Genomic DNA, 24,572 nt, shown 5'->3' on the forward strand with positions numbered 1-24,572 from the left:
AGGCCAAGGTGGGTAGATCACCTGAGGTCAGGAGTTCGAGACCAGCCTGGCCAATGTGGTGAAACCCTGTCTCTACTAAAAATACAAAAATTAGCCAGGTGTGGTGGCAGGTGCCTGTAATCCCAGCTACTCGGGAGGCTGAGGTAGGAGAATTGCTTGAACCTGGGAGGCGGAGGTTGCACTGAGCCGAGACTGTGCCATTACACTCCAGCCTGGGGGAAAGAGTGAAACTCTATCTCAACAAAACAAAACAAAACAAAAACTGCTGAAAGCTTAGAGTCTGATGGACAGGCCAAGATCTGAAATTAAATAGGATGACAGCACTTGACAAATTAGCAGTTTTCCTTTATCCTCCTTCCAGAAAACCCTTTGCTCAGTCTTAAATAATATAACTTCAGTATGAGTATTCCTGTAGCACTGGATTCAGCATGTGCACAGTTAAACTTCAGCAGCCACCACTGCAAGCTGGCTCCCAGAATCCGCCTCCTAAGTACTTCTGTCAGAATCGCATCCCCAGGCTTCAGTTAGGATTCTGGCTGAGTTACTTACAACGTCTTCAAGTATGAGATTTGTGCCTTCCAGTTCTTACACTACCATTCTTTGACACAGTTACTACTACATTTTAAAGTGGCACCCTGCTCTATTAGGGATGGGCAAGAAAGGAGTTCTAGTGTATTAGTAAATTTAAGGATTGTTTGGAAATAGAAGAATAGTGAGGAAGGACTCTCAGCTTGGCACCTTATCTGGTGTAGTACCCAGCTGTTGGAGATGGTCATTTAAGCCAGAACTTGGTGTGACTTGTAGTGGGCCTCTGTTGTGGAGTCTTCTTGGGACATACTGTCTTCTAGTATCAACCTAAAAAGCTACCTGTACTTAAGTCTCATGTGTAGTTCTTGAAAAATAAAACAAAAAGCTGCCTGCGAAACTTATCTAGGATAGTTGGACAAGAGAGTGGTCAGGCCAAGGCATGATTAGGAAGTTTAAAGCATTCATTTCTTTGCCATAGTACAGAGGGATAAATGAAGTGACTCTTTCCATTATTTAGCTTCTTTGAGGTTGTAAGAAACAAATTGGTTTAGGTTACCTTCCAAGTTTATTATCTCGCAGCTGGCCTTCAGGAAAATTAAATGTTATTTATCTTTTATGTCCTCTAGTTCATCTGTTGTTACCAAGTCTAGTATTTCCACCATTTTAAGAAATCAGCTTATATCTCCTTATAATGTACTTCTATTTCTCTTGACTATAAGCTCTCCCATTTTCTTATTTCCCATGGCTTATACTTCTTACAAGAAAAGATGTGATTGGGTTGTTCAGTCATTATCCAGGTGGGCAGTGCTCTCATGAGGCACCTCTCAGGCCCTTGATGGTCTTTGGGCTGGAGCTGATCTCTGGTCAGAGTCCCTGGTAGCCAGAGTATTGATGTCTCACCTACATCGTATGGTGACTGATCATAGTATGATGATAGTATGACTGACCGTACTGAAAGAAATGTTTATGGTCACTTTCCTTTAGGAGGAACCTGTGTGGCCTTGATAGAGACTCAGAGCCTCATGTATCATTCTTGACTAATGCATCACTGGGAGCTTTCATTTTGAAGGAGAAGTAGAAAGGCCTGCACATGCATGGGATGTATTTCTGGCTTCCAGAGGGAGGAGCCATGGTTATCCAAACAAAATAAAATTATCCTCACTTGTCCTTTGTTCTATAACCTTTTGTAGAAGTGTTTTAGGAACCAGTAGCAATTCAGGTATATTATATTTCTGTTTCCCATCCTTTAACTGGATTCTTCTTTAAGGCTTTTGTAGAATTAGTGAAATCTGACTATTTAGAAAGAAAAGATCCATGTAGCTGGGCCATTAAAGAAGATAAAGGAAAAGAACTGGTTGTGTGACCTGCAGGATATCCTATGTGCAAGGAGCTAAAGCCCCTCAGAGCAGAGTTGCTCTGCACAGAGTTGCTCAGGACCCAGAGACCTTCATAAGGGTGTTCTGTATGAAGGCCTTCTTCAGGAAAGGCATATTCAGTTAGAGGCCTGGAAGCTGAAGGGTAATACTCTGTAGGTGGTCCATGTACCTACTTGATCTTCTCTCCAAGATCAGTTGAAAAATGTTGAGACCATGGTAAACAGGTTTCTGATACTTGCTCAAATCCATAAGAATCAGATGCTAGTTTTGAAAGGGAATGCCATGGAAGTAGCTATATTGATTTTGTCAATGATATACACTTAGCTTCATGAAAATTACCATGTTATTTTTCTCATTTCAACAAAGACCGGTGAAAACTTCTTTGTGGACTGGAACCACCAGATGGCTAATACAGGCAGGTGGACTCCTAGCTGGTTGATAATCATACCCAGAGAGTGTCGATGCTGTCCGGAAGGGGAGAGTTCCAGGCCAAGATTCTGGCCTGTATCATGTGCCACTGAGGGTGCCTGTTCAGGATTGGAAGCCTGGGGAAGGGAGGAGGATGGAGGGAGGAAAAGCAGAACGCCTGGGCAGGTCTGGGTGAGAGGTGTGGAAGGGTTAATAGGTAATGGTTAGACAAAAGCCTTTAAAGCTCCGAGGGCTTTGTTCTGGGACTAAATAGGAGAGTGAATTCTCTGAACTCTTCTCTTTCCCTTGGTTCCTTCCAGTGAAGGTCAGATTTGAGAGAGAAAGTAGTTAACTTGCCTTACCTAAGAGACTTTGTTGTGGAGTATTTTCCATTCTCTGTGGTTAGCGACCATAGCATACACAGACAGGAAAACCTGACCTCAGTGCAAGGTTTCTCTGCCGTTGGAGATACGTTGTCTCTGATTTTACTTTTCTTTCTCCTTCAGGCTGCCTGATTGGGGCTGTGAATCTGAAATCCAGCAATCGAACCCCAGTGGTACAGGAATTTGGAAGTAAGTACAAGGGAAATGCCAAAGATAATGGGCACCATCTACTGGACATTTGGTGTCTTGCAGCCAACTCAGGACACATCCATCTCTGTAGTGTGCCAAGGAGACCTTCGGGGTGGGTGCTCTGTGGTGCACAGGCCCATGAGACATGGTATCAGCAGCCTAGCAGTGAGCCCTGGGTGGGTTTTCCATCAGCTGGCATGGCACTCCTGCCGGGCTTTGTGATCACACAACAAAGAAATTTTGTTTTGTTTTGTTTTGAGATGGAATCTCGCTCTTGTTGCCCAGGCTGGAGTGCAGTGGCATGATCTTGGCTCACCGCAACCTCCACCTCCCAGGTTCAAGTGATTCTCCTGCCTCAGCCTTCTGAGTAGCTGGAATTACAGGCATCTAACACCAGGCCTGGCTAATTCTTGTACTTTATAATAGAGATGGGGTTTCGCCCTGTTGGCAAGCCTGGTCTCGAACTCCTGACCTCAGGTGATCTACCCTCCAAGGCCTCCCAAAGTGCTGGGATTACAGGTGTGAGCCACCACGCCCAGCAAAAAAATGTCATATATAGAAGAAGGGTGTTTAAGCGAGGGTGTACTCAATCTAATAAAATCCTTGCTAATTGTCTTCATTGTTTCTTTGGCAAAAATTCATCTTTTCTCAAAGTCTCTTGGAGTGTGGAGTTGGCTAGGTTTTTAATCTGCATGAAGAGCCTCTTAAATTAGAGCTAGTTTGCAGGGTCTGGGTGTGCAGGTGAACCTAGAAGCACTCCACATTCACTGGGAGTTCTTTTTCTTCTTTGCTCGTTAGGTGTGGAACTGTCTTGCATCATTACGGATTCGCAGACAAGTGACCCCAGGATCGAATGGAAGAAAATTCAAAATGGCGAAACCACATATGTGTTTTTTGACAACAAAATTCAGGGTATGATCCTGTAGTCTTCTTGCCTGCTGACCTTTCCTCTGTCCATAGACCTGGGTGTGCACTTTTGGCCAGAAACTGGTAACCTGCATCTGTAGCTAGGACTGTTTTGTTTGTTTTTTTTTGATGAGTCATTATTATGGAAAATTTCAAACATACACAACAGTAGTGCAAGTGGTATTTCAGGCCTCCCTGTACAGGTCACCCAGCATAAACAAGTACCAGTTCATTAGCTAGGATCTTAATCTGCTCACAGCCCTATCTCTGGGGAATCAAAGTAAACATTTTCCTAGGTCATCTTCTCATGATCCTGACATGAGTGATGGAGGTGAGCAAATGAGAAGGACCATATGTTTCAGCAAGGGCAGAGCACAAATTCACTGAGCCACGCACTGTGTTTCAGGCTTGGTGCTGGGGGTGCCTATGGGGAGAGAGCACAGGGTACCCAGAAGTGACATCGAGTGGGAGGGTGGTGGTCAGGGAAGGCTCCCCAAAGTTGCCTCTCTGGGTGCGGTGTGAAGGGTGGCTGGTTAGGAGCCAAGATGATGTGGAGAGAGATGGTGGACAGGAGAGAATGCTGTGTATGAAGACGCAGAAGCAGCAGATGGACTGACTGATGGGAGAGACTGCAAGTTCCCCAGTGTAGCTGGTATGTGGACAGGGAGAGAGGCAGGAGAGGGGCTGGAGAGGTCTCCTGGCCAGGTGGACCGTACTGAATGCCAGGCGAGCATGGGCGGTATCTGAGGGCCTGCTGTGAGGCTCTCAGGGTAAGTGCCATGGCCGCATTTACTTTTCAGAAGACCGAAGTGGCTGCTGTAGAGGAGAGATTAGAGGCGGCAGAACTCAGAGCAGAGGCCCTAGTCAGAGGCCTTTTGCAGAGTCCAGGAGGGGGCTGAGGGGGATGAGGGGGCAACCAAGCTGGGGTGCAGGCAGGGAGAGAGAGACTCAAGGGAGGCCTGCTGGGACTTGGTTGTGCCAAGGGGCACAGAGGGAGGCAGGCAGGTGGCCAGAGAGGAGGATGGCACCCTTTTTCTGACAGGAGGGCGGAGCAGCAAGAGGAGGTTCAGTGCAGGCTCACACATCAGTCGGAGCCTGTGGACTTCTTACGGAAGTCGTGAGTTGAGGGATTTGTGGAAACAGCTCCAGCACGGTCTTGCTTTGGGTTCTCAATGTCGCCAGGAGCCTGAGTCTTCTCAGAAGAGTTTTGCTGCCCACTCACATGACGTCCCTCCTTTGCCTCCTATTTTTGGAGTGATGAAAATGTTCTTCTCAGAACATAAATCTGTTTTCTTTGGCTACTCAGGCTGACCCTGCTAAACCTGAGCATGTAGTTTAGAGCATCAGCAGTACCAGATGAGAAATTCTTAAAGCGCTTTCCTTTTCTGGGGATTAAACATTTTGCTCTCAGCACAGGAGTGGGGAGGCTGAGGGAGACTGTTTCCCACAAAGAATGCAGGGGCTCAGGAGGATGCAGCTCTACTTGGCCTCTTCCCTGCCTCAGTGCAGGGCTGTACCTGGAGCACCCTGGTGGGGTTATTTTACTCTTTTCTCACACGGTAGAGGCTCAAATTCTTCACCAATGGATGGCTGCATATCAAAGCTTATTAGAAAAACTTGTTGCCAATGTCTCTGCTCCATCAGAAGCATCTTTTGGTGTGCTGTTTTAGTGTATTATGGCAGGCCCTTCATGTCCTCGGCAACACTCGTTGTCGGGTTTAGTGATAAGTAGTTGCTAGTCTTTTGTGTTGTATTTTCCTAACTCCTTCTGAATTTGTTGTTCTACAGGTTCTTCCTGCTTCTTTGAAAGTGTTGTGTCTTATGTTTAACATTCTTTAAAATTGAGCTGTAATGCACACTGCATAGGCCTTGTCCTTTTAAAGTGTACAATTCAGGGGGTTTTCGTCTATTCACATGGTTGTGCAGCCACCACCACTATCAAAATCCAGAACATTCTCATCATCCCACAAATGATGACTGACCCATCAGCAGTCAGCCCTCCTCCCCACATCCCTGGCAGCTCTGATTCTACTTCCTGTCTCTATGGATTTGCCTGTTCTGGACACTTCATAGACATCATAGTCTTTCATGGCTGGTGTCTTTCCCTCAGCATCATGCTTTCAAGGTTCATCTGTGTTGCAGCATGTGTCAGTACTTCATTTCTTTTATGGCTGAATAATGTTCCATTGTAGATATTAATCATTATTTGATCCATTCAGTTGATGTGCATTTGGGTTGTTTCCACTTTTTGGCTATTATCTTGAACTCCTGACCTCAGGTGATCCACCCGCCTTGGCCTCCCAAAGTGCTAGGATTACAGGCGTGAGCCACAGCACCTGGCCCTTGGCTACTAACAGTAATGCTGCTAGCAGCTTACAGGTTTTTGTATGAACTGGGATGAATGATCAAGAGTACAGTTGCTGGGTCTTAGAGTAGTTGCATGTTTAGTTTTTATAAAACTGACAGAGGGTTGTTCACAGCTGCTTTATGAGTTTGCATTCCTGCCTGCACCGTATTTTCCCGCATCCTTACCAACACTTGCTATTGTCTGACTTTGTAAATTCCAGCCATCTTAGTGGGTCTGAAGTGATGTCTTGTGGGTTTGATTTGCATTTCCTGATGACTAATGATGTTGAGGGTCTTATTTGTATGTTTTCTTTGGAGACATGTTCATTCAAATTTTATGTCCATTTTTTTTGTAATTTTTTTTTCAAGAAACAGTATCTCACTGTGTTGCACAGGCTAGACGTGAATTCCCAGGCTCAAGTAATCCTCCCTCTTCAGCTTTCTGAGTAGTTGAGACCTCATGTGTGTACCACTGCACCTACCCTTATGTCCAGTTTTCTAATTAGGTTGTCTATTTATGACTGAATTGTAAATTCTTTATATATTCTGGATGCTAGGTTGGATCTGTGATTTGCACATATTTCTCCCATTCTGTGGATTGTGTTTTCACCTGCTTTTGTCCTTTGAAGCACAATGTCTTTACTTTTGATGAAGTCCACTGTAACTGTTTCTAGTATGTGCTTATGCTTTTGGTGTCATATCTAAGAAACTATTGCCTAATCCAGGGTCATGAGGGATTTATGAACATCCATTTTTCTAAGAGTTTTATAGCTTTTTTTGTTTTCTTATTTTTTTGAGACAGAGTCTCGCTCTGTTTTACAATCTCTGCTCACTGCAACCTCTGCCTCCGGGGTTCAAGTGATTGTCCTCCCTCAGCCTCCCGAGTAGCTGGGACTACAGGTACACGCCACCAGCCACTTTTTGTGTTTTTAGTAGAGACGGGGTTTCACCATGTTGATCGGGATGGTCTCAATCTCTTGACCTCTGCCCTCCTCGGCCTCCCAAAGTGCTGGGATTACAGGCGTGAGCCACCGTACCCAGCCTAATTTTAACTCCTTTGTTAGGTCTTTGTCCTATATGGAGTGAGGGAGAGGTTCAACCTCATGTATTTGCATGTGGATACCCAGTTATCTCAGCATCATTTATGGAACATGAATTGTTTCTCAAATGGTGTTTTTGTTTTTTTTTTTTGTGTGTGTTTTTTTTTTATGGGCAGTCCTTCCTGGCAATGAGGAAGAGAATGTGAGGCTCTTGGCTTTAACGACAGAGACGCGTGTAATGAGTGCATCTTGCATAGCAGGAACTATTTTTGGTGCTTAGGTTACAGATAGGAATAGGTCCTGGTTCCCGTCCTCAGGGAATTCACTTATCTACACAGGAATAGAAACAAAAACTGCTCTGGAGTCTTCCTTGCTGTGGCATCCAGTTCTGGCTCCAGAAACCACCCTCTTCAAGTGGCAGAGGTATCTTTAAAAAGTTTTTTAGTGCCTCATGTCTTTTCTGTAGGAGTCTTGGTAGGTCGTGCAGAAATACTGGGGAAGACATCCCTGAAGATCTGGAATGTGACACGGACAGACTCAGCCCTTTATCGCTGTGAGGTGGTTGCTCGAAATGACCGCAAGGAAATTGATGAGATCATGATCGAGTTAACTGTGCAAGGTAGGAGCTCATGCAAAGGTGAGACATCGCCGCCCTTTTCAGGCCTCGTGAGTGTAGCCATAGGATGCAAGAGATCGGTTTGTATCTTGGTTTCTTTCCGTCCAGAACTATATCCCTGAGGGGTTCACATGTGCTCTCTTAGGGAGAGCACGGTTGAGAGCTGAGACTGCCTGAGCTGGGGCAGAAGTGAGCTCCTGCCACTTCCTTCCACCTTCTAGAAGAGGCGTCTTCACACACGGGAGGGCAGGGTGCAGTGGTGGAGGGTCAGTCTGTAGACGGGATCCTGAGAACCACAGTGGTACGGGAAGCCCTTGATTGGCTTTCTTGTCTTTGGAGCTGATTTCTTGTGGTCTTTAATAAGAATGGAGCCCTGTCGCTGAGACCTTAAACACCACCCCTTTCTTTTCCTACAGTGAAGCCAGTGACCCCTGTCTGTAGAGTACCCAAAGCTGTACCAGTAGGCAAGATGGCAACGCTGCACTGCCAGGAGAGTGAGGGCCACCCCCGGCCTCACTACAGCTGGTATCGCAATGATGTGCCGCTGCCCACGGATTCCAGAGCCAATCCCAGATTCCGCAATTCCTCTTTCCACCTAAACTCTGAAACAGGCACTCTGGTAAGCTCTCTTCTAAGAGGTGAGGATGGAGATGTCTTTGTTGGGGCAATTGATGCTTATTGTGGAAAGAAGAGTTATTAGGAGAGATGGTGAAACTCTTGATAAGACAGGAGCTAAAAATCTAGAATGTTAGTGATTCTATAGGAAAAGTGACCCTTCCTTCTTTTTATCCCCTAAGAATGTAAACAAGTACATTCTTAGGGGGTAAAGTAAGGAAGAGAAAGAAACTATAGATTGAGACTGAAGAGGGGTATTAAAAATGTTAGTGGGGTCCTAATTTGGATAATCAATTGTAAAAATCATTAGATAATCAGGGAAATTCTATTACTAGCTGGTATTTGGTGATCTGTTAAGCAATTGTTAATTGCTTTAGGCATGGTAAAGGTACTGTGGTTATGATTTTTACAGTCCAAGTCTTCTAGAGATACATAGTGAAGTAATTATGGATAGAAGGTGTTTGGAATTTGTTTCAACATAACCCAGTGGTGGTGGTGGGAGGTGCGGGAGGAAAGGAAACAGGCTGGACAAAGTGACCTGGCCAGCAAACCACACCAGGCTTTTACTGCATGTGGTTCTCTCTTGGATGTACCTTCTGGTCTGTGGACTATCCAGCTCCACGTGGTCATCAGACGGATTATAATAGGGCCCTCTGTGTTCATTTTGCCTAAATGTTGTCCGAGGAGCAGTCATTGTCGAAGAGCCCCTTTACCAGAATAAAAGCAAGGCTCCACCTCACATCCTGGATGTTTCCAGGCTTTGGTGTCTCCAGTCCCAAGGGGATTGGTCATTGGGGAGCACTCAGCAGGCATCAGGCAGTGGATCAGGGAGGAACATGCACAGTGCCGGGGAAGCCACGGGGAAGTCAAAAGCAAGCAAGCAGGTGTCAACCTCGTTCTGGACCCAGTAGATGTGCCCTCAGAAGTCTGCCTTGTGATTGGCCCAATTATTTACTTGTCATTCCCTGAAACAGGTGTTCAGTGCTGTTCACAAGGACGATTCTGGGCGGTATTACTGCATTGCTTCCAATGACGCAGGCTCAGCCAGGTGTGAGGAGCAGGAGATGGAAGTCTGTGAGTCTCTTTTTCAAAAGGTTTCATCACGAGACTGGGAAGTGAATAGAACATTTCAAATTTAATATTTTACCGTCAGTTTAGAGGTCTCCAGAATTTTATCCAGTTATTATCATTTTATAGAAAACGGACAGAATTTTAGCTCTAGTAATTTTATCTGCAGACAGAGCTTTAGCCCCTAGAGATAATATTATCTCAGGGCTCTGGTTCCCCTAAAGGTGGGGCAGGGGGCCGTATTGAGAGGAGGCTGGGGACAGATAGGATGTGTCCATATCACCTGGTGAGCTTGTTTTCTTAATAATAATAAAAAAAAAAGGGTCTTGTTTTGCTGCCTAGGCTGGAGTGCAGTGGTGCAATCACAGGTCACTACAGCCTCAAACTCCCAGATTCAAGCCATCCTCCCATCTCAGCCTGCTGAGTAGCTGGGACAATAGGCACATACCACCATGCTCTCAGCTAATTTCATTTTTTATAGAGACGGGATCTCACTATGTCGCCTAGACTGGTCTCAAACTCCTGGCCTCAAGCAGTCCTCCCACCTCAGCCTCCCCAAGTGCTGGGATTACAGGCATGAGCCACCGTGCCTAGCCAGGAGCTCTTGTTGAATCCCTCCCTCCTCCTGATTTGCAGCTATCCCCAGAGCAGTGTTTTCCAAAACTGCCTGGTGATAACCATTTGAAATCACTGTTTTACTTACAGATGTGAGCCTACCTCAGACATATGCTACAAATGTTTGTGTGTAAGACAAGCATTCCAAGTGATTCTTCTCATCTGTCACATCTGAGAAAGTCTGCTTTAGGGTGTTTTTTCCTGAAGTTTTGCCCCAGACCTATTTTAGCCTGCTGACATTTTAGTGATGAAACTTGAGAATTGACACTATAAAATCAAATTACATGGCCAGGCGTCATGGGTCATACTTGTAATCCTAGCACTTTGGGAGGCTGAAGCGGGTAGATTACCTGAGGCCAGGAGTTCGAGATCAGCCTGGCCAACATGGCAAAAACCTGTGTCTACTAAAAATACAAAAATTAGCCAGGTGTGGTGGTGGGCACCTGTTGTAATCCCAGCTACCTGGGAGGCTGAGGCAGGAGAATCACTTGAACCTTGGAGGCAAGGGTTGCAGTGAGCCAAGATCGTACCACAGCACTTCACCCTAGGCAACAGGGCAAGACTCTCAAAAAAAAAAAATTGCAAGTTGATTTTTAAGTGTACATTCATATTTGAGAACCAATAGAGAGTTTTTAAAAACTCCCAGGTTACTTGGCTCTTGTTGATAAATTCCCTGCATAGTTTTCCATGTGTTCCTTGCCTAAAGGAAACAGCTGCCAGAGCCCCATATGAAGGTGACCCAGTGCCTTTGCCCAGTATATAGACAAGAAAAGGGCTCCAGGGTGTTTCCTCTCAGAGCGCTTATAGATCGGAGGTCAGGCAGCCAGTGGAGACAAAGCTCGAGTTCTTACCTAGGATTTTTTACTTTTTAATAGGGCTTGAAACTAACTTTCTCCAGTAATCCACAACAAAGGGAGACCCTGGAAATTAGGGATGTTTTCTCCCTTGGGATCCTGGCTTCTAATCTTGTCGTTATAAGCATTTTCTCCATAAGTTAGGTTCTCAGGCATTCAGCCGAGGATCTTTAAGCCTCCATACCAAACCCATTTTAATAGTTTTCAGTGTAACTGCATTTCAACTGCAGAAGTCTCAGTACTTTTTACATATGAAGTTAGGAGTCATGGTGTCCTCTATGTTCTAGGCTGGAAGATTCTAAGTGTTCTCTCTTCTAGCTGGGTAGGCCCGAGGGGGTGGGGGCAGGTGGGTTTGGAGTGAAGGAAGGAGGCACAGCAGGGTCAGGGTCCTTTTAAAGAAAGATAGTGTGTATCGTGGCTTTCCCCAAACCTCCTCTTCTTCAGATGACCTGAACATTGGCGGAATTATTGGGGGGGTTCTGGTTGTCCTTGCTGTGCTGGCCCTGATCACGTTGGGCATCTGCTGTGCATACAGACGTGGCTACTTCATCAACAGTAAACAGGATGGAGAAAGGTGAGCCTGCCTTCTGTTAAAAAAGGGAAGTTCAACCTGGCAATGATGTCACGACCCTGTTGGTAAACTGCCCTCTTCTCCTCACAGTTACAAGAACCCAGGGAAAGCAGATGGAGTTAACTACATCAGGACTGATGAGGAGGTAATATTTAGTAAACCTGGAAATCCAGGTGAACCCAGCAGGAAAAACAGCGTTCCTCCTTGGAAACTGTGTGGGTCTCCTAGGAAGATTTCTGAGTGATTATGCAGCTCCTGAGCTCCTCAGCCTCTTCACAGTACCACGCACATACTAACAGGCTTTGTGCTTTGCAAGCGCTAGTGATTGTACTTTGAAAGAATGATTGTTTGATTTGTATTTAGCTCATGTTAGACTTAGTGGTTTTTCTTCTTGCCACCAGGCCCCTGGATGGCTCTAACTTTGTGTTGGCTTTGCAGGGCGACTTCAGACACAAGTCATCGTTTTTGATCTGAGAGCCGCAGTGTGGCCAAGAGCACACATGCACATTACCTCTGCTAGAAACTCCTGTCAAGGCGGCGAGAGCCGAGTGCACTTGGACAGAGCTAGACACTCATTCAGAAGCTTTTTGTTTTGGCCAAAGTTGACCACTACTCTTTTTACTCTAACAAGCCACATGAATAAAAGAATTCTCAAAGTGGACGCCGTAAATGTAAACAAAGGAAGAGAAACTGCGTGTGTTCACTGTTGGGTTTCTGGCCTGATTCCCACACGAGTATTAGGGTGATCTTAAAGAGCATGAACACTCCTGCACTGGGTCCTGTGAAGCCTGGACAGCCCGCGAGATGGCGAGGTGGCGGTGCGGCACCAGCAGCGAGCGCGTCCTGGTGGGAACCCACAAAAGGCTTCTTAGGCAGCGGCCTTCCTTCATCAGCCCGTACATGCCACTGCAGTTTCTTCTCACAGGCTCTGCTTCAGTGTTACAGTGTCCGTTGTGGAGAAGCTTTTTGGATCAGCATTTTATAAAAACGACCCTAATCAGGAAGGTCAATTGCGTGCTGGAAGAGGGATCTTGCCTGAGGAACCTGCTTGTTCAACAGGGTGTCAGGATTTAAGGAAAACCTTTGTCTTAGGCTAAGTCTGAAATGGTACTGAAATGTGCTTTTCTATGGGTCTTTATTTTATAAAATTTTACATCTAAATTTTTGCTAAGGATGTATTTTGATTACTCAAAAGAAAATTTCTATTTAAACTGTAAATACATTGTCATACAATGTTAAATAACCTATTTTTTTTTTAAAAGAGTTCAACTTAAGGTAGAAGTTCCAAGCAGCACTAACGTTAAATTGGAAAATATCAATAATTAAGAGTATTTTACCCAATGAATCCTCTCATGGAAGTGTATTGCAATGTTGCTTTTCTCACATAAGTTTTAGCCTTTTTCACAAGAGAACTTAGGCTGTCTAAACATCAGACCGTTGTTGCTTAGGAAACCTTTAAAAAGTGTAGTTGAGCAATGTTGAAATCAGTTTGCATCTCTCCAAAAGAAACCTCCCAGGTTAGCTTTGAACTGCCTCTTCCTGAGATGACCAGGACAGTGTGTACCCAGAGGCCACCCAGAGGCCCTCAGATGTACGTAGACGGACGCCAGTAAGCTCCTGGGGTTGCGCCAGGCACCTCTGCTCTAGCTCAGCACTGCCTTGCTGTCTGCCAGGAGGCTCAGGCATCACTGAACCTGGCTGTGCCCCCGTGAGCGTTTCTCCCATGGCCCTTGCTTCATCCAGTACAGCGCTAAGGTGGGCACTCCAGGGACACTGGTGTCTTCCATGTAGTGTCCCAGCTTTGGGCTCCCGTAACAGATGTTTTTGGTTATGGATAGCTCACAAAATACACCCCTAGTGCTATTGTTTTTAAAGTTTAATTATTAAGACTGTCGAAGACCAAAGGCAATTATGAAATCAAGTCTGTCAATACAATATTTAAAAAAATAGATTCCACTGTTCCTCTTTGCCAGAGAAAGCACGCAGACACCACAGGTTCTGTCATTTCATAACAAACCATTATGAAGTGGCGGCCATTCCAGCCTTTGAAGAACCTCAGGTGGTGCAGGCAGGTGAAAGGCCTGGCAGTGAGGAAAGTGAAATGCCTGAATCAAAGGAGTTTTCTAATTTTGATTTAAAATGTTTCATCTGCTGGAGACACTTCTCAGTTTGTGGGGAAACATCCCTCAGAAGCCTGAGTTCTTCAAGAGCAGGTGTTCTCAGCCTCACATGCCTTGCCGTGCTGGACTCGGGACTGAAGTGCTCCAAAGCAAGGAGCTGCTGAGGAGAAGCACCTCACTCCACTGTGTGCCTGAAGGATGCCTCTCACTAGTCACCTGGTCGCTCAGCTTTCAGTGTCTTGAGTTTTTTATACGTTGACAGCTTTTTAAACTGCATACATGAGACTATGTTGACTTCTTGTAGTTATGTGAAACCCTTTGCCACAGGCCTCCTGGCAGAGGGAGGAAATGCTGCAGCAGTGGTTCAGTGCTCCGTGGTGTGTTCTGCATGGCATCCTGGATGCCGGGCATGCGAGTTCCAAACCTTCATTGCCACCTCGGTAGACAGGGATGGCTCCCCACCCTCAGTGTGGGGAAATAACGCTCCAGCCTCCTTCTTGGTTGTCACAGTGAGAGGGTAGCCTTATTGCCCCCTCTTCTGATACGCTAAAACCTTCTACACTAGTGCCATGGGAACCAGGTCTGACGAAGTAGAGAGACGTGCAAGTAGTCTGGGAACTAGTTGCCTATAACTGAGACTAGACAGAAAAGGAACACTCATGTATTGTAAGATATGAATGTGATTCAGCGCAAGGCCCATACGAGGCTGTGATTCTGCCTTTGGCATAGATGTTGCTGTATATAGATATTACAGACTTGTACTAACACACCTATAATTTAGTATTTGTTTAACCTCATTTATAAAAACTTAAAACCCAAACATCGCTTCATTCTTTCTTGTTTGCTCTGATGTTGAGTTTGTCTCTTCTTCCTAGCATTTCAGTGGTTAGGCATACCCACCAGAAATGCTACAACCTATCCACGAGGGAAGTCAGTCAGTGCCTGGGCAGTAGGTCAGCCTGCACGCTCCAGAGCAGTGCTGTGCCCTCCACCACCTAGTCCACCTGTGTCACAGTTCTCACGCGGGATAGCAGTGGGCGGAACTCAGTGGCATCCCATCCCCAAAACCAACCAATGCACAAAATCACTTTGTACTTCTGCTTTTATAATACTAGGATTAAGAAATCAAACCAATTGCATTTCTTTCTGGATGTCCTTCAACAAAAATAGCATTACATTTACTCAATAGTCCTAATAGAAGACACTCAAGTCATTCTCTCGTCACAGGAGCACCCCTTAGTAGAGGGCTGCACAAATCAGCTCAGTGCCACTCTCAGGAAGGCCATGAAGCCATTTTTTCCCAGGCAGGGATAGTGTTTATGCCTGTTACAGAAACCGCATGGCCTCTCTGTGGGCGCAGAAGCAGGTGGGCGGATAAGCTGCCCTTCAGGACAATCATTTCTTTTTCTTAACAGGAAAGATTTGGTTTCATTCCTCTTACATACTTTAATGTAAAATTAAAATGTTTACCAATAAGAGCTCTGTTCTAAAAACAGAAAAGTTCTATTGACTACTGGAAGGCTCTATTTATGCTAAAGCTTTATTACTTTTAGAAAGCTGTACACTTTTTGTAAAAAATTACAATTATAAATAGAAAAAATTTTAGAATCAAAATTTGGTCATTACAGATGGGAAAATATGTACTATAAGGGATTCAAACACGTTAACAGAGGCTTGATTTATATAAAAGAAAGCTGAAGTTTTAAAGTTGTGTTCCTTACAGACCAGATTATATAGCTTACCTGAATGGACTTGATGCTTTCAAATGGAATAAAGTTATATTAAATAGATAAGGCTTCTAAATCTGGCATGTCTCTATGATTTTACAGTGTTTAACCATGTACATCATACAGAGAATAGAAAAGGCTGGCCGGCCAAACGCAGGTGAGTGCCAGGCCCTTGAGAAGGAGGAGCTCTCGTGTTCCATAGCAAAGCACTGCCCAAGGGCTGCGGGAAGCGGTCCAGCTCCCTTTCCACACTGAGGACATGAGACTGCTTCCTCAAGGGCTCTTGGCTTCCTGGACACTGGTGGGGATGTGCTGTTTTAGTTGGCTGTTTTCAGAGGGGTCTTTCGGAGGGATCTCCTGCTGCGGGCCGGGGTGTCTTTATTCCGGGCTGGAGACCTCACATTCCACTGCTGAGGCTGTGGGGGCCTAGGAAAGGACACAGGCAGTCATTCTGGAACTGAGAAAAACCCTGACAAAAACATCCAGCTCAAAAGGAACATGGCTAAACTTACGGTTTATCAGGCGATGATAAACATAAGATGTCATTTCCTTGACTCCAGGCTTCAGTTTTCTCTGAAAGGGAGTCAAACATAAATAAATTCAGTTTTCCCAGAACCTCAAAGGTAGTGCATGTATCGGCCCAGAAGGAAACCAAGAACTTGCCTTTGGCTGCTGAAGAAGTCTGTGGAGTCCCGATGTAACTGACCCCTGCTCCAAAAGTGACATCATTGATGGTCTCTGCAAAAAGGGGAGACAACCCTGTGAGTGAAGGCGAGCGTCTCTCCTCTAGTCGTCCATGTGGTGTAGGCACGGTGTCTACATCAGCGTTGAGTGGCGGCCCTAAGACCTCCATGGGACCCTGTCCCAGGGATTGTTGAAGCCCCCTCCTGGGGACACGCCTTTCCATCTCTCTGACTCCCTTCTTTGACCGCAGCCCTCCTTAGGCACTCAGCTGAACCCTGGTCCTCACTCCTCACGCCTCTGGCTTTCCTCCCACCCCATCTTCCATGACCGCCCCTGTGCCAGTGACTCACTACACTTCTTATGTGGCTCACCCAGATTCCCCGAGGACAGTCAACTCCTTGCATCTGCACCACCACGCGTCCCTGCTACGTTTCTAGCCAGTGAATGGACCACGCAAGCTCGAAATGGGGCACCATGAGCAGCTCCTCCACATAGAATCAGCAGCCAAATCCTGTCCCTTCCACCTCCAGTTGCCACTTCATCCTGTCCCGTTGAGCCGCACTAGGAGCAGCTCAGTCCACCCCACCCCACCCCTCGCCTTTGATTTTTCATTGCACCTGCTCCTGATGAACCCCCTCCAGTTTGCCCTCAGGAACAGGAGAACACAGTTTAGGAGCAGATTCCACTGCAGCCTCGGGGTCTTACCGGCTGTGTGAGCTGCTCTGGGACCCTCAAGTTTCTTCATCTAAGTGGGTATAAAAATGTAGCCACCTCATTGGGGGCTGCCAAGACTACATGAAGTCATCTACGTTGAGTGCGTAGCATGGTGCCGGCTGCGAGGCCACTGCTGAAGACATGTTAGTGGCCACTGTCACTTAACTAGCCATCATCCCTGCATCACTGGAGTTATGTTTAATCAAGAAGCTGGTAAACTCATTGCCCTGCTTAGATACCTCGATGGCTCTATATTTTTAGAAGAGCCTGAAGTCCACCCTGAGTCTCAGCTGGTCCCAAGCTGCCTTTGCAGACTTACCTGTTATGCTCAGGTGAATGTGCATGCACATACATCCACTCTCCTGCATCCCCTTCCTCAGAAGGCCCTGCCTACACATTCTGCTCCTCTGCTGCCCGCCCCATCTGCCTACACATGCCACCATTTCTTGGAGACCTGGATGGTGCAGCCTTGCCCCTCCCGGGTGGTGCTGTACCCGGTGTATACACTACCATCAGCACACTCCCCGGAACAGCAGTGCTGGGCAGTTGCTTGCTGGTGCCAGTAAGCCTGCTGCCTTTCTGCAAGCACACGCGAGGAGGCAGCTTCAGAGCTCTCCATGTTCTGCACACTGTGTCTTGAGGACGGACTGTGTCTTCCCATTTACATTTTAAAGCTCATCAGCCTAGCGCTGTGTACCTGATGGCTACTTGAGTGCCATTAACAGACAATGGTAGAGAATTCTGTCCTCATCACTGCCAGATCTGCTTATTCTGTTTCTGTGAAGTCTCCTTGTGCTGTCACGTGAAATTCCCTTCCTTACACACACGCTGCTCTTCCTGTTTGGAAGCCCAAATGCGCTCCAAAAAATTAGTCTCCTATCTTTACAGAAGCACAGGTGCGGGGGCTCTGACATCCCCCATGCACTGTGCGGAGAATCAAAGGCAGCAGCGTCTGTGCCACCCGAATGGTAACAGTAAGAGGGACTTGCTAAAACCCCCACGGATTTTCAGTTAAAGTTCTAGCATGAAAACTGAGGAATTTTCATTTCTGTCTAGCAACACCACTTTGTTTAAATTGATGCGCCACAGTGCTGAACTGGGTGGCATCTTTCCCACCAGCTTTGAAGAGCTGAGACACTTCCTGACAGTCACCCCCACCTAAACTAAAAGTTGCCAAAACAATCTGGACGTATAAACCACAGAGAAAACAGCACTGTGTGCTTTTAGGCTACCTAATAATTCTCCCAGGAAGGAGAGCTACAGGAGACCCTGCAAGCATTTCTTCCTGGTTCAGTATAGAGAGAGATGGACAGAAACTGCATCAACAAGAATACTATGTCCAAGAGCCTGAAGCAAGAACAAGTCCTCCACCAACTCACTGACACCGGGGCGCCTGATTCCCAGCACAAAGCGTGGCTCCTCACATGCAAATGAGGGCAGTATGAACACTCCCCGCCAGGCTGCACTGCGGAGGAACACAGGCTGCTAGGAAACCAACCCAACACTGACATCAGGGGCTCACAGGATGAGCACAACTCAAATGAGATGCATTCTCCCTGTTCTTCAGCATATGGTGCCTCACTGCCAAAATAGAAGCACTTGATGCTCCTGAGCCAGGAACATCGAACATACAGCAAGCTCCAACACATAGAACATCGCACCTGTCCACGACGCAGGATCCCAAATTACTCACTGCTTTTAATGACAAATGCCGTCATGATTCAGTAGTCGTCTGAGGGTGGGGGTGGGACAATCTCCCTTAACAAGGAGATTTGGATGAAAATTACCTCTAACCTGTTAAACATTCTAGGAGATCACAGCATCAGGTGACAGAACATTCAAGTAGCTAGAACACAGCAGGTGCTCCATACATGTGAGCCGACTGAAGGGGTGACTAAACGAACAGCATGATACCTTGCTGCCCTGCTGCCAGGAAAAGCACCTTAGCACGCTCTTGTCTTCCCCTGCTGCAGACAGGACCGGGAGACAGGCTACAGAAGGGGCACGAGAGGTGGGGCCAGAAGGCCTGGGCTCAGCGCCCAGCTCTGCCCTCCCAAAAATCTCCAGAAGGAGATGTCTGCCACCTCCCAGGTTCCAGGCACTGTGGTGGGCCCTGTTGAGACAGTGAGGAGTGGAACGGCCAAGGAGGACCCTGGAAGAAGAGTGTGGAGTGTGCAACGAGGTGATCAGTGCCATAGGAGGGTCAGAAATGAGTGGGGCTGGATGCAGCTTGCCAAGGGCACTGGGCAGAGTGAGGGGCATACAGGGACACAGCAGGCAGGGCCTGGCTACTATTCCATGGATTTGGGGCAGGAAGAATTTGTTCTTTCTGTAAGACCTTTCTGAAAAGAATGTTTTTGTTTTTTTTTTTATGAGATTGGAGACAATAAGAAGTTATCAAACAAGAGAACTGGAAAAAAATATTCAACTCTCCTAACTCACCTCTCTTTTGAAATAAAAGGAAAAGAACAGACAGTAGAAAAAAGCACGGAGGGGAATGAGACACAGGCTCCGGGCAGGTCCTTGGGTGTCCTGTCTTGGAAGCTGCAGAGCACACATGGCACCTGCTAGTGCTGACATCTGCCCCATGAGGGCCCGCAGGCCACTGTGACGTTTGACTGACTGCATGGAACAACACTCTCACTCAGTGCTCATGGATCAAGCTACTGTGGTCGCTGTGAATCATTCCACCTCAACAATGCACTCTCACGGGTTTCACCATCAGGACTATCCTGCACCAGAAGAGTCTTAATACAACCCCAGCAAACCCATCACGACTGCAGGAGAGACTGAGGAGAAGCCAGCGTATTCTGATCAGTTACTCACTCTCAGGGGTGCTGATGGCTCGCTTGGTCATGTGCTCAACTGTGCCATTCGACTCTTGCTCCAAGCTGTATGAAGACACTAGGATAGAACGGAAAAGGTGTAGATATCCAGAAATACCCTCAAACAATAACGAAGAACAAAACAACCAAATGAGAAGAGATATTTGCAAGATGTAAAGTTAAAATCCCTAGTACTTAAAATTTTTGTATAAAGAGGCAATTCAGAAAGAAATACAAATAAATGATACAGGAGAAAAAGTGTCCATTCCCATTAGGATTCCTTCAAACAAATAAAAATTAAAACCAGACCAGTTTTGGTCTATAAAGTTCAGCAAAGACAATGGGAAATTATAAAACCGGTGTCTTTAAGTAGGAAAATGGACACTCCTGCAGGAGTGTAACTTGGCGTGAGTGATGGAGGACAGTTTCCCACTATCCAAAGTTTTAAAATATCCATGGCCTTTCACTACTGGGAATTAATCCTAAGGATTACATACATACACGGCTATATGTACAAGGAGGTTTACTGTGACAATGTTTATATGAAAAAATTGAAAATCACCAACATTTCAAGGAACAGGATAGTAATAAATAAGTTATTTCCACGGACACAATGCCATGAAGCCTGGAAGTAAAGGGTTGAAAGAAAAGTTCATGAAAACTGTCTACTGCATCGGACTTAAGTATGCAGGGAAACAGGTCATAAAACAATGCACACACAGATCACAATTCCATACACAAAACACATGTAAGAGGAACAGAATGGCTGGAGGAAGGGACGCCTCACAGCCATGGGTGAGTTTCAATTTCACTCTATTTTCCAAATCTCCTAGAAAAAATATGCATTGTTTATATACCATGATCCTAAAAGCCCAATTAATGCTATGTGTTTTAAAGATAAGAAAACAGAAACCGTTTTGAAAGGAATGAGAAGTAGGCATGTTGTTTCCTGACCTGTAAATGCTCTACTATGTATGGCACCAAACTTAAGGCTTACCCTGATTGCATGTTTTTCCTGGGCTTCCAGAATTTAATGTCAAAGGCAGAACTCCTAAGCTCCGACTCCGATGCCTGCTGTTTGACTCCACAGCTTTCTTGACAGAATTCAGGATCGCAATGGTGCTCAGGGACATGTGCCTGTGGAGAACGGCCACAGCTGCTGACTTTCTCACTGCAGACCACTGCAGAGGTGACAGTGCAGCACTGTGTCCCCGTGTACCTCCTGTCTGGCGCATTCCTCACCCACACTCATTCAAACCTCCCAGAGCCCGGTGTGGAGCAGGGTGGCAGGCCAGACAAGGACAATGCCTTTCTGTCCATGCTTGGTGGGAATGGCAGGGGCGCCTCTGAGAACATCACCACAGAGAACCAGCCCTGAGGTGGCCTCCAGGGGTTCTTTACCTGGCTTTGGGCAGCAACCTCTGCAACGGTCCAGTTTCAGGTGTAGGAGATGACACTGGCACATGGCCAGCACTTGCCCTGGGTGTGCAGGGCTGGCTCACGGCAGGGAACATGGCGGGATTTTCTTGGCCAGCATGAACTGGCACTGTTTCTAAACATAGACCAACCTGGTAGAGAAGATAAAGAGTATGTACCTTCTAACACTTTCTATGCTTTTAAAAATTGATATGTGGTAGTTGTGCATGTTTTGGGTATACACGTGAGATACATGTGTACAATGTAATGATCAAATCAGCATAAACTGGATATCCGTCACCTCAAACATGAGGATCTTTTGTGTTGACAACACTCCAATTCTCCTATCTACTTTGAAATACACTGTAAACTATTAAACTATAATATCTCCTCTGTACTGAATACTAGAACTTATTTCTTTTATCTAACTTTATTTTGGTACCCATTAAGCAACTTCTCTTCATCCCCTTCCTTTTCCCACCCCTTCCCAGCCTCTGGTAACCACCAAAAATCCACTCTAACTCCACAAGATCCACTTTTTTGGCTCATATATATGAATCAGAACATACAGTCTTTGGCTTATTTCATTAATGGAATGTCCTCTGGGTTCATCCATGTTGCAGCAGATGACACGATTTCACGTTTATGGCTGAAAAGTACTCCATTGTGTCAATCACTCCTTTTTTTTTTACCCACTCATCCGGTGATGGACATTTAGGGTTTTTCCAAATCCTGGCTATTGTGAACAGTGCTGCAATAAACATGGGAGGGCAGGTATATCTTCCACATCCTGATTTCCTTTCTTTTGACTGTGCAGTCAGCAGTGAGGCTGCTGGCTCATAAGGTAGCTCTACTTTTAGTTTTTTAGGAACCTCTATACTGTTCTCCATAGTGGCTGTTCTACTTTCCATTCCCACCAACAGTGTACAAGCCGTTCCCTGTCTCTGTTTCAACAGTTTTATTGGAATAGAATCTTCGTATACTGAATAAGTCCATAGTAATGTATTTTGAAGCCTTCTCAGCTCTGGGTAAGTTGAATTTCCTTTTCAGAAACAGAATACTATGAGAAAGCTGCCACTTGTAGATGCTGTGGCATGGCAGCAGAGAAAAAGGAGTACGCTGCTTTGTCCTCATCACTCTTTCCTACAGATCTGCCTGCATTCCTCAGTACAGTGAGCGGCAGCTACTCCTAGAAAGGGCCGTGGGCTGATCTGCTCTAAAGAGGGCATGCTGGGGGAAGAGGCGAACACACTGATACACCCCGGCAGACCCAGGATCTACAGTCACAGCTACTGCTGCTGCCAGCTCACTTCCCGCGCCACATCCTCATGGGAGGGAGGCCCAGAGCCCAGGAAATCCATCACAGACAGAAAGGCACAAGGGAACAGCCAAAAGCAGCACTCTGGAGGCCTTTGGGCTGACTAACCTCTGATGTCGGAGATCTTGAGAGGTGCTGGACAAACGACAGGCTGGTAGCAGACAGTAACCTGGACCGTCAGGTCACAGTGCAGTGGACCCCATACCTACCTGTGCCACAGGTGCCACCTCGGCACCTCCAGCCGTGCCAGTCAAATCTGCATGTTTTGCTTGCTCTTGCTCCTGGGCCAGCTGTTCCTGGTACTTCTTCAAGTCATACTCAAGCTCTGATGCCAACTGTTTGTCAACTGCAAAGAAATCCTTGACCTCATCTCGGTAATCCTGCATCACCTCCTAAAACAGACCCAGAAGCATCCTTTAATGTGTTCTTGAATAAAAAAATAGGCCCTAAACCCCATGACACACATTTGCCTCTGTAAGAAACCTGCACATCCTGCACAGGTACCCAGGAACTTAAAAAAAGAGAAAAGCCCTCCAACATGACTTGATAGCTAATAGGAGGAACAATAAGACTGACATGACTAAAAGCAGGTGATTTCCAGTCGAGTAACTAATAGGTACATGGTATATTCGGAGCAAACACCACTGGCCACACGAGCAGGTGAACATGTGAGCAACTAACTGTTCTCTCTTTTAGGAACCATCCTGGCTATCTGGCAGTGAATGGGCAACCTCCCAGGTTCCTAATGGGAGAAAGACATGCTCAGACAGGGCCTCTGGAGCAAGTTCCAGGATGCCGTGGCTCTAAAAACTGTTCATCTGTCTACACTGGCCTCCCCATTGGTTCTCCAGGGATTAAAACTAAGGCTCAAATCCTATCTTTGTGTCTTCTTCTGAAGATTTTACGGAAAACCTTTTCTCATACCTGGGGAAAAACATCCTTAGGTCTTAAAGAGGGCTGCTAGGGGAAAGGCCACTTTGCTAAGAGAAAGAATCATTCTACCTAACAGTAACAGGCAGGATAAAACACTGCAGCTCCAACTAAGAGGGAAGTCCCAGCAAAGAGAAGGAATCCGTGCACTCTTCCAGCTGCCACTAAGAGGGGTTCCACAGGCCAATGAAGAGACTCTCTGGAACCGCTGACAAGCAGCATGTGGCCATCCTCTGGGTGAGTGCTCACAAGCAGGAAGACGACTTATTTTTCTTAAGTGTTTATGCAGTCTATGTACAATCTAAGCTCTTTTTTTCCTTTCTAAGATCTAAAGCAGGGCAATAAATACAAGGATAAATGAAAGTTTTTATTTTTATCATACAATGAGAGTACCTTTCCTCCCTTAGCTTCCTATGATAAAAAGCTGTTTGAAAATTTATATTCAATGTAATTTTTATTGCAACCTTTTTTGGAAAAAAAAATTGTAGCATTTTGTTGAGGAAGAAAAGCACATAATGTGAACAGAGAAGTAACTGCTGAATTAAACAAAAACTATGTTGCATTTATTTCTTAGTAAAAGATTTTGCCAGAAAGGTCTGAGGCCCCACTTAGGTCTGCCCTGCAAGTCAACACATCTTGGCTTTGCTCACACCAAGCTCCTCATGGTCCCCACCTGCTTGACAAAGAATTCAGCCCAGTGATGGCAGCCCCCAAGGCAGCTGCTGCACAGCGGTTATTTCCTGACCTTGTCAATCTGAGTCAGTGCAAAAGGTAAGCACCCTGAAATCAAACCCGAAGAACCACTTTCATCTTACCCCCCACAGGCGTGAACGAAGATGACTGTGTACTTGACCCCAGCTGGGAACGTCTTCCAGATGGACTCGAACTCCATCAAGGGAAGACCTGCTTGGCACAGTGAGCTGGCTCTGCACGGCCCTGGCTGTACACCCAGGGAAGGAGCAGCTTTGGTAGAACCCAGAGCCAACCCCTAGCTTCACAACAGTTACCAAGATCATGTTGGGTTTGCAGAATTTGGGGTTCTAATCGTGACTGCCTGCACTGCCATAACTGGCAGAAGATCCTAATGAGCTGGTAGGAGGACAACAAGCACAAAAGCACAGGCTCCACCCTTACCCTGAGATACTGCATGAGTTCCCGCAAAGCTGGGATCTTATTTTTCTCCAGCACAGTCTTCAAGGAGATGATAATTGGAATAATATTTTCTATGAAATTCCTCTTCTGAACCTGGTAAGACAGACAAAGACATGTCTTAGATGTATGAACTTCTGAAAGAGGAAGCCTCTCCTTGATCTAGTTCTTGGA

General features: G+C 46.1%; 2 protein-coding genes across 10 annotated transcripts in view; one reads left to right on the plus strand and one right to left on the minus strand.

The window, feature by feature from the left end:
- The window catches only part of JAM3 (junctional adhesion molecule 3), a 107,812-nt gene extending 93,357 nt beyond the window's left edge, over positions 1 to 14,455 (plus strand). The window contains 8 exon segments of the mRNA XM_078339878.1: positions 2,819 to 2,884; positions 3,683 to 3,796; positions 7,643 to 7,795; positions 8,209 to 8,411; positions 9,382 to 9,481; positions 11,389 to 11,518; positions 11,606 to 11,660; positions 11,954 to 14,455. Of these exon segments, the coding sequence (XP_078196004.1) occupies positions 2,819 to 2,884; positions 3,683 to 3,796; positions 7,643 to 7,795; positions 8,209 to 8,411; positions 9,382 to 9,481; positions 11,389 to 11,518; positions 11,606 to 11,660; positions 11,954 to 11,989 (857 nt within the window). The 3' untranslated portion in view covers positions 11,990 to 14,455.
- The window catches only part of NCAPD3 (non-SMC condensin II complex subunit D3), an 80,961-nt gene continuing 69,636 nt past the window's right edge, over positions 13,248 to 24,572 (minus strand). For 8 of the 9 annotated variants that reach the window (XM_035265134.3, XM_078339873.1, XM_035265133.3 and 5 more), the window contains 8 exons: positions 24,384 to 24,494; positions 22,529 to 22,711; positions 20,987 to 21,153; positions 20,583 to 20,722; positions 19,587 to 19,664; positions 16,026 to 16,100; positions 15,875 to 15,935; positions 15,158 to 15,788 (listed from right to left, as the gene is read on the minus strand). In XM_035265134.3, coding sequence (XP_035121025.3) covers positions 15,680 to 15,788; positions 15,875 to 15,935; positions 16,026 to 16,100; positions 19,587 to 19,664; positions 20,583 to 20,722; positions 20,987 to 21,153; positions 22,529 to 22,711; positions 24,384 to 24,494 — 924 coding nt within the window. In that variant the 3' untranslated portion in view covers positions 15,158 to 15,679. Of the gene's footprint in view, positions 13,327 to 15,157; positions 15,789 to 15,874; positions 15,936 to 16,025; positions 16,101 to 19,586; positions 19,665 to 20,582; positions 20,723 to 20,986; positions 21,154 to 22,528; positions 22,712 to 24,383; positions 24,495 to 24,572 lie in introns of those variants that run through there. The other variant, XM_078339875.1, reaches the window with a different exon arrangement.

This window comes from Callithrix jacchus, chromosome 10 (assembly GCF_049354715.1).
Source record: "Callithrix jacchus isolate 240 chromosome 10, calJac240_pri, whole genome shotgun sequence".
In the NCBI taxonomy this organism is placed as follows: domain Eukaryota; kingdom Metazoa; phylum Chordata; class Mammalia; order Primates; family Cebidae; genus Callithrix; species Callithrix jacchus.